The sequence below is a fragment of the Callithrix jacchus genome, chromosome 8, assembly GCF_049354715.1.
Source record: "Callithrix jacchus isolate 240 chromosome 8, calJac240_pri, whole genome shotgun sequence".
NCBI lineage: Eukaryota > Metazoa > Chordata > Mammalia > Primates > Cebidae > Callithrix > Callithrix jacchus.
The window spans coordinates 101,766,030-101,781,701 of NC_133509.1; the positions used below are offsets into that span (position 1 = coordinate 101,766,030).

Sequence of the window (15,672 nt, forward strand, 5' to 3'; positions counted from 1 at the left end):
TTTTAAATGGCTGAAAAAATTTTAAAAAGTTATATTTGTGATGTGAAAATTATTTGGAATTTGAATTTTAGGGTCTATAAATGAACTGTTATTGGAACAAAGCTACACTCATTTATGTATTGTCTATGACTAAAACAGCAGAGTTGAGTAGTTGTAAACAAGACCATATAGACTATAAAGCCTGACGTATTTATCATCTGACGCTGTGCAGAAAAAGTTTTTCTACTCCTGGCCTGTTGGATGACAACAAGTAATCTTTACTCACATTTTTTTTTCACTTTTACTTTTGGTTCCTTAGTAATCTGAATAATGTTAGGTTTCCTTTCTTATATTTTTAATTTTAGATGGAGCAAAAAAAAAAAAAAAAACTTTTCTGCCATAATGAAGTACATTGCCACATTGTCTCAATAGAAATATAGCATAACAAAAACAAAATGTCCCTTATTCTAAATAATATATAAAATTCTGCACTTTAAAAATTGATAAAATGAGTTTGTTGTACATTAAGTAAAAATCTCACTCTTAAAAATAATTTTAAACTGACATTCTTAGGAATGCCTCATAATAAAAGTATGCTAATATAATTGATGATTATGAAATAAACAAAAGAATAAATTAAAAAAATCAGGAAACTCTAAATTTGACGTAAAGAATATTTATTTAAAAGGGTCCGTAAAACTGTTTTATTATGGTAGTGAAGATGCACCAGACAAAGTGACCAAGCATGAAGTAGGGAAAATACTATAAAATGGTACCAGAAACCTGACCTAGAAAAATACTATCAATTTTAGAAGCTATATTCTGTTTATAGACTACTTTTAGTTTTCTTTGGGACAGATTAATATAGAAGCTTTTCTAAAAATATTTTTCACTTAGGTTATTAGATTTTTTTCATGAAAATGTTAATTTTCTAGTACAAGTTGAAAATTGTTTTGTAAACATTGTTTTACAGTCAATTTGTTGAAATGCATGTATTTCATAATTTTTAGTGTGTGTGTACTGTAAGACAGATATTAGTTCATGCAGTCATTAGTCATTTTTCTTTCTTATATTGTAATGCTTCAAAAATGAGAATACTGTATAAGCACTGGGAAGAATAAAAAATTGACCTAAGTTACTAACAACATGTTAATGATTTTCAGTTTGTTACTCTTGTGAAAGATAGTGAGAAGTTACATTTAATAACCTAAAAGTTAATATAGGCCATTTTAACTATCAGAAACCACTCTCCTACATTTTAACAGAAGCATAGCAAAAAATACCATATTTAATCATTTGTTTTTGATAGAAAATTTGATCACTTACCTAGGTTATTTAAATCATACAGCAGTTTTCAACTACAGAGAATATTTTTGATATTCTCTAGAAAATATTGATTATTTTACTGGCAAAAATGTCATTTTTAATACTCTAGAATATTTATTGTATACTTGATGAGTATTTCTTTTCTGGTTCCAAGATTGTTTTGAGTAAAATAAAATACCTATTATACATGATAAAGCTAAAATTAATTGTATGGAACTAGAATTTTGACTATCTTAAAATTGTTCAATACCAATAGGATAATTCAACAATATTAAATTGTTTACAAAGCAGAATACTAGAAACCCTTATACTTGAAGTATTTAAAACTAATTTTAATAGAATGTCCATTCCTCTATGCTCATATTTGACAGTTATATTTGATGCCATTTTAAGGAGCTCATTCTAATTTTATGAAATAGTTCCCATGTCATATCTTTGTCTAAACATGTTGGTGTGCATTATGGTATAGTGGGAAACGCTTACATTACAGAGTCAGACAGATCTGAATTTAAATATTAGTGCTACCACTTACTATGAAACTTAAGGCAAGTTGACCTATCCACATCTGTCTTCTCATCTGCTAAATTAGCTAATTTTTCACATCTGCTAAATTAGCTGATACCTACCTCTCAAAATTGTTAATTCTAATAATAAAAATAGTCAATAACAAAAACACATATAGCAATTACTATATGCAAGGAACTGTTTTAAGCATATGTTAACTCATTTAGTCTTCGAAACAACCATATAAGGCCAGGTGTGGTGGTTCATGCCCATAATCCCAGTACTTTGGGAGCCCAAACAGGGCAGATCACTTAAGGTCAGGAATTTGAGACCAGCCTGGCCAACATGGTGAAACCCTGTGTCTACTAAAAATGCAAAAAAATTAGCTGGGCATGTTGTTGCATACCTGTGGTCCCAGCTACTCAGGAGGTTGGAGCATGAGAATCTCTTGAACCCAGGAGGCAGATTTGCAGTGAGTCAAGATGGGGCCACTGCATTGCAGCCTGGGTGACAAAGTGAGATACTGTCTCCAAAAAATATATATATAAGCCAGGTACTATTTATTGTTATCTCTGCCTTACAGATTGAGAAACTGTGATACAGATTGATTAACTGACTTCCCCAATATTTTTTCAAGTAGTAAGTGGCAATAAATACATGTAAAAGGATCTACCATAATGCCTGTAATCTTTGTAGATGCTCAGTATTTGTTCTTTTTCTCCCTCATTTAATTAACAGTACCACCTATTATCTCTAATTAGATAAGGTAGCCTCAAATACTTTTGCAACTAACCATTGTATTTCTGATAGCTATTGTTAACTACAAACATAACTGGTAGATAAGTCTTAAAAATAAGAATTTGGCTTGCAACAGGTAGGTATGTGAAAAAGTAACTTTTTAGTAATAGCCCACTTTATATCTGGGGTCTATAATTATTTTTATATTGTCCATTGAAAGCCATATTTTTTTTTCAGATCATAGGCACACTTAGGACCTTCCTGTTTGATAAGAACAGCATTCATTGTCTTTCTTCAATGTAACAAATACTTATGAAGCACCTTGGGCTTTATCGAACCTAAAGCTAAAGTACATATACTCCTAAAATAGTCACGTGACAATTCAAGACAGTATAAACTTGGTACCAGAAATATTCAGCCAATTGAGGCGAAAAGATTTATTTAAAGAGATTAAGAGAGAGCTTGAATGATCAGTGAAATTTTTATAAAATTTAAGATAAAATGTATAAGATTCAAGTTTTGAAAGAGGATGACATCACTGGTGGAAGTAAAGGAGGAAAATATATGAGCAAGGCACAGAGAAATATAGGCATAAAATCTTTCTGACTAGAGCAGAGAATTCACTTGACATAGAAGGATAGATACATGAGACCTACATTATCTTATTTCTTTCATATACTAGCTAGAGAGATCCAAAATATAGAAATGAGTAACTTACTGTATTAGGCTGTTCTCATGCTGCTAATAAAGATATACCCAAGACTGGGTAATTTATAAAAGAAGGAGGTTTAATTGACTCATGGTTCAGCAGGGCTGGAGAGGCCTTAGGAAAATTACAGTCATGGTGGAAATTGAAGCAAACATATTCTTCTTCACATGGCAGCAGCAAGGAGAAGTGCAAACCAACAGTGCGGAAAGCCCCTTATAAAACCATCAGATCTCAGAAGAACTCACTCATTTTCATGAGAACAGCATGAGGGTAACTGCCCCCATGATAAAATTATTAATACCTCCAACTGAGACCCTCTTTTTACACATGGGGATTATGGGAATTACAATTCAAGATGAGATTTGGGTGGGGGTAAAACCGTATCACTGGCCTTATTCAGAGATTCCTTGGAAATTTAGATCATAAGTCTACTATCAGCCAGTATAGACAGTAAAATTATACTTTCAGGACTTTCTTAGACTTTTTTGAATCAGCATTTATCCAAATGTACATGAATACATTCCTCAGTAGGACTAACTTTATTCTCTTTGAAGGTTTTTTTTATACCCTGGTTTTTAAAAAAAGAAATTCTTGATTTAGTCTGCAAACCTAATAACTATCCACACCATTATATATTTATTTATGTATGAAATTTTAACCACTGAGAGGCACCAAGTTCCAATTTTGTTGATTTGTTGTTTGAAAACCTTTTCAGTCAATTCTTCCCTTGGAATCAGGAATCAAGACAATCAAGGAATATGTTATCATAGATTTTTTTCAGTGCTATATCTCTCGTTAGCATTTTGTATAAAATTACAAACTTTATTATAGTAGAGAAATCATAGTATCTCAGAATTTGAAGAGAGCAAAGACCAACATGTTCGAAGCCCTAGCATGCCCTTCTCTTTGCCTGAACATTTCAATCACCACTTCTTCTATCCAAGAATTCATTGTTTAGACAACTCTACTTGTTTGAAAGTCTAAACATGAGATTTGGGTGGGGACACAGCCAAACTGTAATCAAACTGAAATCTGTCACCTTATAATTTCTGCTCACTTTTCCTAATTCTGCGCTTGGCAGTGCACAAAAGAAGGTTAATTCCTGTTTTACGTGACATTTCTGATATTTGAGAAGAAATATTACATTTTCTCCTTAAGTCCACTACTTTTGTATTATTTTTGCATTTATATTTTCCACCAGGCAAGGCTTTCCCAAAACATGCATTCTCTATTTTTCTATGCATGAAAAAAGAAAAGCTCCATAGTAAAATGGTGCCAGCATAAAAATTACAGGTACAGTATTACACCATTTAGATAAATAATTAGAGCAATAACTGATTTTGCATTCAAGACTGTTAAGTTGAACGGGTCCTTTGCCATATAGTAGCATTAAAGAGGGAATAATACATTGTTCCTTGAGGTCAGAATTTTTGCAATTTTGAGAATAAAGCAAAACCAAAAAATTTATATATGAAGAACCCACAAATAAAAATTACATATTAAATTTGCTTTCAATATATGTCCTAATTGTATACCTACTCTGTGCTGTCGGTTTTCATTGAGCCCTATGGATAAGAGAGATCATATGTTGAATAAACATACAAGTAAGTATAGATACAAGTGATGGTAAGTTATGCTTCTAATTACAGTTCTGACTAGAAAAATAGTGTTCCCCATAGAACCTTTTATGGAGCAGCATAACACTGTGGTTAATTCTGCTCTGTAATGGGTCATAAAAACAATAATAATAAAAATAGCAAAATGGTTAAGAGCACAGACTATTTGGGCTTGAATCTCAGATCCACCTCTTATTAGTATGCAACCTTATACAATTAACTTTAAAAACCTGTTTTATTATATGTCAAATGAAGATAGTAAGAGTACTTGCCTCATAGGGTAGTTATATTATGTGAATAATATAAGCAAGGCACTTAAAACAGTATTTACTTGCTATATACATCTTTGTTATTATTATCTAGAATATATTTAGAAGGATCTTTAGCTTTAAAAATAAGTAGCTGAATAAGTTGAATAAATATTATAAGAATTCTTCTCAGGAGGAAAAAAATCAAAAAGGGTATGACCTAGAGTACACAATAGTATAGTTGTGGAAAAGAAAAAAGAAATATCAAAGAGGACATGTTAAATCCTTATTTTAGCTTGAATTTATCAGAGTGATAATACCTTGAAATCACCTTTCTAATTCACCCTAACAAGTCTACTCTTGTAAAAATGAAGAAAGGCTAGCATACCAGAATACTTTGCTCTTGCAAAACATGTGCTAAGACATGAACAACAAAATATAAATAAATCTTTTACAGATATATCAGTAAAATGCTAAAAGTATATTTATCTAGAGACATAGTCTCAGGAATGAAGATTTCAGGATATTCCTTTATTGCTGTCTGTAATCAGGAATATGAATTTCTCTCTTGTATATTAGATACCTGTCTATAAAACGGACTTACTGTTACTTTTTACACAAAATGTAATAAGATGACAACAAGTGAGTATTTTATATCTGTCAAATACTATGAACTTCTCAGAATAATATCACTGTATTAGAAGGGCAGAATATTTGTAACTTTGTTGTTACTGCTTGCCATAAAAGGCATCTAATAGGGACTCAGAAAGTAGATTCAGACAACAAAGTAAATAACTGTAATTATTCTAATAATTTTACCAGTATTACTTTCTTATATTGGAACTTGGAACTGCTACTAAAGTATGAAGGACAAATGTTCGCTGGAGGTAGTAACCTTTTCTGATAATTATTTTATTATTATTATTATTATTATTATTATTATTATTTTGAGACAGAGTTTGTCGCCCAGGATGGAGTGCAGTGGTGCGATCTCCGCTTACCACAACCTCTGCCTCCCAGGTTCAAGTGATTCTCCTGCCTCAGCCTCCCAAGCAGCTGGGACTACAGGTGTGCACCACCATGCCCAGCTAATTTTTGTATTTTTAGTAGAGATGGGGTTTTACCATGTTGGTTAGGCTGGACTCAAACTCCTGACCTCGTGATCTACCTGCCTCGGCTTTCCAAAGTGCTGGGATTATAGGCATAAGTCACTGCACCCAGTCTCAGATAATTATTAATGGCACACAGATGAGAATGAGCAGAAAGGATCCAAGTTCCTTCCAAAAATGCTAAGAAGAAAGAAACAGTAAACTTCTTGGAATTACAGTTTGAAGATGATGGTTGTCAGTTTCACTGAGTGAGCTAGACCAAAGGCCAAAGGCAACAATGTAGGAGAAGCAATCCATCATGCTGGAAGGACTGACTAATTGATATACAAAGAAATAAATTACACTCCTCTATGAAGAAATAAGATAACATTGTAGCCAGCAGTGCCACTGGGATAATTTAAGTGTCTTCCCCTCAGCTTCTTCACTCCATTCTATAAGTTTGATTGCAGCAAATAACATAATATCCTTGCATGGAATAATCCTCAGGCTGAACCTTTACAGAAAGAAAAGCTAAGTCAATTTTGATTAGGAGGTACTTCTGAATGTGATTTTACAAAATTTTTAAAATATTATTTTTTTACAAAATAGAGATATTTGAACCAGAGAGAATATAATTGTTAGTTTTGAATGTTGTATAACTGTAATGCATATTATTATAATGTGTCAATTGCCTGCTGTGATTCAAGATTACATTGTATAGGCAACCCCATTATAATGAGTTCACTTTCATAATAACCCCATTGATGAGATTCAAAAGAAATTCATATCATGCTGATTTCCAACTATTGTTAGGGTATGTGTTTAGAAGTTTAGTTAATTGTGTGAAACTTTGATATAAGTTCTATTTATGGGCCCTATTTATTTCCTCTTTCATTCTCTCCCATTTTGCCATTTTCAAGACTTAGTACCGTAATTTGTCCCTCACGATGGGGCTGCTCTGTGGGGTAGATCAATGAATGAATATCACCCTTTGTAATAAAGAATATTTAGAGGAATGAGAGGCTACTTGTATATAATACTGAAAGCAGGCTGGGTGCGGTGGCTCACGCCTGTAATCCCAGCGCTTTGGGAGGTTGAAGAGGGTGGATCACCTGAGGTCAGGTGTTCAAGACCAGCCGGGCCAACATGGTGAAACCTTGTCTCTACTAAAAATACAAAAGTTAACCAGGTGTGGTGGTGTGCCCCTATAACCAGCTTCTTGGAGGCCGAGGCAGGAGAATCACTTGACCTGGGAGGTGGAGGTGCAGTGAGCCAAGATGGCACCACTGCACTCCAGCCTGGGTAACAGAGTGAGACTCTGCAAAATATAAAATACTATAGGACAAGGGTCAGCAAACTTATTATTTAAAAGGGCCAGATGGTAAATTTTTTAGATTTTGTAGGGCATATGGTCTCTGTCAAAACTACCCAACTCTGCCAGACCTGTAGCACACAGGCAGCTATAGATGATATAAATGAATGAGCCTGGCTGTGCTCTAATGAAACTTCATTATGGACACTGAATTTGGATCTCATATATTTCCACGTGTCATTAAATACTATTCTTCTTTTGATTATCTCTTAAATCATTAAAAATGCAAAAATCATTTAGAGATTGCAGGCCATACAAATGGGCAGGATTTGGCCCTTGCGCTATAGTTTGCCACCCCCTGTTTCAGAACATTTCTATTCTATAGTGCACTAGCATCTGCTCTGTTAATCTAAAAGCTCATAGCATATGAGCTTTTGGAAAAGCATTTTGAAAATTTGAGATTGAGAGAGGAAGCCCCATAAGAAATTTCATGGACTCAAATATGGACTTTAAGCCTACTAGATATACATATACATACATATATTCATATACATATATATATATATATGCCAGGCACCGTTTAAGATGTTAAGATAGAGCAATGAGCTAAGTAGTCATTACATTTTAGTGAGAGGATACAAACTTTAAAAAAACAAGTAAAATGTATAGTACTGGAGATGGTAAGTGCTATGAATAAAGATAAACCAGGGAGGGGAGATAGGTAGCCCAGGCAGAAAAGAGGGTTATAATTTTAAATAGGGTCATTCATTAAGGAAGGCCTCATTGATAAGGTGACATTTGATCAAAGACCTAAAGGAGGAGAGGGAGGAAGCCATCGATCATGTGAACCTGTATGCCACCCTTAATGTAATAGAGGAAAGGCATGGCATGAACCGACATATTTTAATGGGGAAACAAGTTAGGAGACTATTAAAATAATCCAGGTGGAAAATGGCAGTAGCATAGACCAGTGATAGAGATGGAAGTAGTGAGAAGTAGATTATTGACATATTTTGAAGGGTGGTAACAGATGGAATAAGAGAAAGAAGTCAGGTATAAGACCCAAGATTTGCCTTGGGAATTGAAGGATGGAGTTTCCATTTACTGAAATGGAGAAGACTGTGGGAAGAGTAGGTTTGAGGGGCAAGATTAAGAATTTTACTTTGGTTATGGAAACTTGAACTTCCTTTAGATATCCAAGTAGAGATATTGAATTGCAATTAAATATTAGGTATATGAGGCTGGGCATGGTGGCTCACACCTGTAATCCCAGCACTTTGGGAGGTCAGGAGTTCAAAACAAGCCTGGACAGCAGGGTGAAACCTTGTCTCTACTAAAAAAAAAAAAAAAACACAAAATTCAGCTGGGCATGGGGGTGCACACCTGTAATCCCAGCTACTCAGGAGGCTGAGACAGGAGAATTGCTTGAACCCAGGAGGCAGAGGTTGCAGTGAGCTGAGATCACACCACTGCACTCCAGTCTGAGTGACGGAGCAAGACTCCTTTCCTCACCCCGCTATTCAAAAAGTAAATATTAGGTATATGCATCTAGACTTTATTAGGAAAATCTTAGCTAGAAATATTATTTTTTGGAGTCATCAACCTATAAATGGAATTAAAATCCACGACAATTAATGAGAACACCAATATACTTACTGGTATTAATATCCGTTGATTGATATTACTGCCCCTGATTCTTTCTCATCCACTTTCAAAGAGGTAGGTAGTTTCTAGTAATTTGTCCCCCTGCTCATTCACAAAGAGTGGATGGGATCCCTCTGAATCAGAAACCCTACCTATACAGGAAGTACCATTAGTTGACCATCTTCCCATTTTGCCATGGTGTAAACATAGGAGTGAATTTTTCCAAGTACCTCCTTGCTGGAAACTGTTTGCACTGGAGGTAAGTGTGAGAGGGGAGGTTGTGGGGAATGATGGGGTGAGGGCTTCCTAAACCTTTCCCATAACTCAGAAATGATTTCATTCTGAGGAAGGGAGAAGGTTCAGGCTGGTTCTTATTTCCCTGAACCAGTTCATATAGCCCTAAATTTGACCTGCTTTCCTCAAACTGGGAGTCAGAAATCCCTTTTCTCTTCTGTTTTTCTGCTGCAGAAATTCCCAACATTCCCATTTTGTGGGCTCCAGAAAGGGGTAAGCGAAGACTTCAATCCCAGCCAATCATTTTCAGATTAATAATTTTTAGTGTTTGGTTTATTTTATCATCATAAAAAATGCTTGGACCCATTTTCCGCATCTGTTTAATTTCCTTGTGGATTGTTATGTATCTATATGTTCTAGGGTCATTCTGTTTCCCTGGGCAATAGAGTTCAGATCCATCTGCTATTTCCATTTGTGTGCTGTTCTCTTGTGGATTCTCATATGCAGTTTATTGATTACTGTATCCTAGATGGAAGACACCCAATTCAGGGGATTGCTTCACTCTCAATCTCATCTTTTCCTGAATGGTGTTTTATTCCTCTGCTGAGAGCTTGTTATTCCCCTACCTAACTGCTTCTGATGATCTGTCATTGTTTCTCTACTGTTCTGTCTACCTGCTTGATTGCCTTTGGTTTTTGTCTCTACTTTTTGCCTCACTTCACTCATCTGCTGAATGATTTGCCTTCTTCACTCACTGGTGCTTTGTCCATCAGCAAATGGCCTGGTACTGCCATATCCATCTGCTGTTTTAGCATTTTAGACTGCCCACCATTATCTATCTGCTCCCTTACAATTCCCCTATGCTGTGGCCTAACGAGTGCTATGCCATCTGCCTGCCTGATCTTGCCCTGCCCAATCTATGCCTGTAACACTGTAAGTAGGTGAGATTGTTTAGCATTTCCGCTATCATCTACACTTGCCTTGTGCCAGTGAGTTAGACTGCTGACTGAGTTTGCTCGACTGTTGCCTTCTCGATCTATTTGTTGCCTGCGGCTGTCCCATTAATTTATCTGAAACATTGCAATCATCTGTGTACTGGCAACTTACTGATTGGCCCGTGATGCCTCGTTTATAGTTTGCTGCATTTAAAAATCACTGGCATTGCTCCTCTATGTCTTGTAACCCTGATCATATTTTATTTCCAATAAAAGTTTTGCCTACATATTGTCCAAATTATCCAAACACAACTTAGAAATAGGAAAATGCTTTGCTGTTTAACAGCCCAGTCCAGTTTGCTCCTAAACTGACTTTTTAAACTCACTACCACCTCTCTGCTTTTTTTTATAGAACTCCACATTCTTCTCTTTACATAGGAATATAATTTTTTATAAATTATCATCTTAAGTTTTCTTTTCACATCATATATTATATACATTTATTTCTTGTGTATGGGATCTTTCAATAATTTTCCATATACTAAAATTATTTTTTAATTTATTTTTCCTAAATTTTCCAGGGTTTTATAAGGACAAGTTACTCCTATTAATTTTATCCTTTTTAGTCACACCAGAATTTTTTTGCAACCTTAAAGTACCATCTCTAAAAATAATAAATTTGATTATCTTATAGTTCTTTGTAGTTCAGATTAAAGTAGCTTTCTGCTGTGCTCTATTTTTCCCTTTGAGAATATCATTTCTCAGCTTCCTCATAGTTTACGTAATACCAGTTCTTTAGAGATCCTTTTGATGTATTTATCTTCCCTCCTTTTAAACTTTTTTCTTGCATGTTAGGTAAACCTTTGAAATTGATGTTTTTGCATTACTGTATTTACAAAGTACTTGGCATCTAAAAATAACTTGCAACATAATATTATCTGCACTGTAAAGCTTATAGTCTTATTTGCTTATATTTAAATGAAAGCTCAAATACAAGAGCCAAAGAAGAATTTTGGTGAAATTTGTAAGAGTATAAGGAGGAGATTTAAACTGGGGTGTGTATGTATGCGTACACATGTGTATATATAGTTTTGAAGTGTTTTATGTGTGTATCTATAACATCATTGTGCTCGAAGTGTGGAAAATGCTGAGTATCCATATGAAATTTTATTTTTACAAAAAAGGAAAAAATCTACAGAGGTGATACATGTAGGTATATAGAAAAAAGTATGAATGGGTTTTTTTTATTTTCTTTTAATAATAGAGATAAAATTTGTCAGTGTGAAGAAAAAGGATGCTCTACTGAAGAAAATCATTTCAGTAGCTTTTTGAAATTGTGATAAAATGAAATTTATACTTTTAACCAATTTTAAGTGTACAATTCAGTGATATTAGCACATTCACAGTTTTGTGCCACCATCACCACTGTTTCTAAAACTTTTTTTATCATCCCATATAGAAACTCTGTACTCACTAAAGCTCCATTCCTCCCTCCCCCAGCCATGGTAAACTCTAATCTACTTTCTGTCTTTATAAATTTGCCTATTCTAGATACTTCATATAAGTAGAATCATACAAGTTTTGTCTTTCAGTGTGTAGCTTATTTCACATAGCCAAATGTTTTCAAGGTTCATTCATACTGTATCATGTATCAGAATTTAATTCCTTTTTAACACTGACTAATATTCCATTGTATGTATATAACACAATTTGTTTATCAGTTCACCTGTTGGTGGACACTGGATTGTTTTTGGCTTTTAGATTTTATAAATAATGCTCCTAAAAACATCGGCATGCAAGTGTGTGTTTTTCTTTTGATTATAGAACTAGAAATGGATTCAGTAGCACTTAATACTTTTGTCTAAGAAGAAATTGAATTAATAGCAAAGAAACTGGGGAAACCACATAATTAACATGAAAGATTAATATGTTCAAGATATTATATTAGGAGCAGAAGAATTATAAACTTTGAGAAAGGTTACAGAAGGCCAAAAGATAAAATTTAGAAGACTGTATTCTATGAATAAAAGGGAGAATTAAGTTAAAATAACACAGATCTTGGATGATTGTAAGATAACAAAAATGATTTTGACAAAAGTTAAATTGTTTTAAAATAACCAATTTAAGGACAGTATGATGGCATATCTTTGAAATGGAATAATGTGGGCTTAAAGAGGAGAGAGGTAGGCAAGGTTTAAATGAAGATGACTAAGATGAGAGAACCAGGTCATGTTTAGAGGAACCAACAATAGGAATAAAAATTCATTTCAATCCAAAGATCCTTCATCCTGTATATTCAGCCTTCTACCACTCATAGATATTTGTCTAAAAAGATTCCTAGCTTCAACCCCGGGAGATTCTGATTCAGTAGGTTTGGAATATGGTTTAGGTATTGTGCACATTCATGCATGTCTGTCTGTGTGTGTGCATGCATGCACATGTATCTGTGTTTTAATCCACTGATGAAATATGATGCGAGTTAAATTGAACTCTGTACCATAGTGTCCTATACCTTATAAGGATTAAAGAAGTTAAAGAGAATTGATTCTTGTCTTCAAGCCGTTGAAAACTGCAGTAGTTAAAATAATGATGGACCTAGGAAAAAAGACTTTCAGTCTGTCAGGCGATATGTTCTCATCTATTAATTCAACAGTTTTGCGGGGGGTGGGGCGATTTTTATACACTCTATCTATCCCTTCTCAACTGAGGTTCCTCATCTAAACTATCAAACACAGAAAATTGTTTGACTATTTGTCTTCTCAATTCTCCTAAGGGTGGTACACAACTAGTACCATTCTGCATGGGTAACAGAGAAATCAATTTACTAGATACAAAAATTCTCTCAGAACCTTTTAAGAAAGGTTGGGTAATCTGTAGTCTGCTAGGAATATTATATGACATAAGACATAAAACCTTGCTCTTAAGGGTCTCACATTTAACAAAAAAATGTGTTTCTAACTTCAACTGCAAAATTTTGTGCTTTTCATCTAATGGCTTGAGGAAAATGTTCAAAGTCGGAGTGGCTGTATATAAGGAAATCCCTTCACCTCTTCTAATCATTATTGATTCAAGAATAAGAAGGTAATAAGAATGAAAAATTCTGTATTACAGCTTATCACACCTGAAGGATGCTGGCAGTAACTTAAATGCTGATAGGAATCTCTTTCATTTTAAAGCCTAGAGCATTCAATGACAGGTTAGTGATTTCATTGGTAGCTATTAATAAACAACAGTAACTAAAACCAGGCTTATTAGATTTATAGTGAAGAATAGAAAATGGCTATAGATAAGAGGATAGAGGCTGTTCTTGAATTTAATTGCAAGCACAATGAGAGATTTTTGTCCCCTGAAGTACAACTCTTACACCAATATTGAAAACATTCAGGAATTTAATTTGTCCTCATTATCAACTAAAACTCACTAAAATTTCTGGTGTCAGAAGATTCAGTCATATTCATTAGTTTTTCTTGTGGATTTGGTTAATTATTCCTGAACTATGAATGTATTTGTCCTCTCTATACTGATGTATGCATTTAAGCCTGAAAGCAGTTATCTTTCATTCCTATTACTCACTACTTCACACTGATTCCTTTAGGATACATTTTACCAACACATTTTTCCTTCCTCCTTCTAATTTCTTACTAAAATTTATTTTAACAGCACAGCTATGGGAATATCAAGGTTCTGATGTCAAGAGAAAAGCACTACTAAATTATGACCAGATTTAGCTTGTTTCTTAGCAATAATGAATAATTTTAAAAGATTTTGCTTTGCCTGTATTCCTTTCTGAAAAACATTTCAAAGCAGAAAAAGTAGATTATACAGCTATTTTAATGGTGTGGAATAAAGGAAAATATAAGAGTAACATAATTTTATTAAACTTAATATTTTTTTGTGATCTCTAAACTCCTATTTTATTTTGAGGAAGCTGAGTTTAAATACATAGGAAGCTGAGTTCTGCAACCTCTGCCTCCTGGGTTCAAGCAATTCTCCTGCCTCAGCCTCCTGAGTAGCTGGGATTACAGGTACTACAGCTGGCTAATTTTGTATTTTTAGTAGAGATGGGGTTTCTCCATATTGGTTAGGCTGGTCTCAAACTCCCAACCTCAGTTGCTTTGCCTGCCTCAGCCTCCCAAAGTGCTGGTATTACAGGCATGAGCCACTGCCCCCAGCCTATTTTAGCCATTTTTAAGTGTAAAATTCATTGGTATTAATTATATTCACAATGTTGTACAGTCATCGCCACTATCTATTTTCAAAACTTTTTTCATCACCCCAGAAACCTGTAACCTTTAAGCAATAACTCCCCATTTCTCTTTTCCCATAAACCTTGGTAACCTCTAAAACTACTTTCTATCTTTGTAAATTTCCCTATTATAAATATTTCATGTAAATGCAATCACACAATAATTATCCTTTTGTGAATGGCTTTTTTCATGTAGCCTAATGTCTTCTCAGTTCATGTATCTTGTAGTGTATATCAGAACTTTATTCCTTTTTATGGCTGAATATTATATATGTAATACCATAATTTATCCATTCATCTTCTGATGGACTTGGCTTGTTTTCATCTTTTGGCTATTGGGAATAATGCTGTTGTGAACATTGGCATACAAGTATATGTTCAAGTTCTTGCTTTCATTTCTATTGGTTATGTACTTAGGAATGGAAGTGTGGGGTCATATGGTAATTTTGTGTTTCACATCTTAAGAAATTAAACTGTTTAAGAGTTTTATAGTTATACTATAGATAAAGAACTATAGTTCTGTATGCTATAGATCTATTTTGAGTTAATTTTAGTATGTGGTGTGAGGTACAAGTTTATTCTTACTTAATTATGAATACATGGAATTTACATTTTTTCTATTTAAAGATATTACTGGAAATGATATTCCAAGCCTCCAGTACCCATTTGCCTAACATTAGTACACTTACCATTTTCTTTTGTCCTGTAAAGATATCGTAACATTCACAACATAACCACATACAATATTGCTTTTTATTAATCATTTCTGACAGGCATCCTCCATATCCAAACAACATTAGTATTGATGAAGAGATCTTTTAGGCTTGTGGGCCTTCATCAAACCGGGCTTTTTATAGAATAAAATAAAGATAATACAGTATAATATGCAAGGCCTTATAAGAGTTCAAATGTAAGACAACTAATTAACTGTTCTTTACTGATGAGTAACTTTGGTTTAAAAAAATAACTTGCCTTATGGAAGTTAAGATATGGGAACATGGGTTTGATTTTGTGCTATTCAGGTACATTTATAATTCCAGCTGAAAATAAACTTTAGAATTTGTAGAAAATGCAAATGCCAATGTTGCAGCCT

General features: G+C 34.0%; 1 protein-coding gene across 50 annotated transcripts in view; it reads left to right on the forward strand.

Moving 5' to 3' along the window:
• The window catches only part of GPHN (gephyrin), a 689,342-nt gene that overhangs the window by 305,295 nt on the left and 368,375 nt on the right, over positions 1 to 15,672 (forward strand). For 24 of the 50 annotated variants that reach the window (XR_013521272.1, XM_078335182.1, XM_078335191.1 and 21 more), the window contains one exon: positions 9,633 to 9,671. The exons of the other annotated variants lie outside the window; for them this stretch is intronic. Coding sequence is in view for 19 of the 24 variants with exons in the window: in XM_009006165.5 (XP_009004413.1) it covers positions 9,633 to 9,671 (39 nt within the window). In the remaining 5 variants the exon portion in view is untranslated. The remainder of the gene's footprint in view (positions 1 to 9,632; positions 9,672 to 15,672) is intronic. 50 annotated transcript variants of the gene reach the window in all.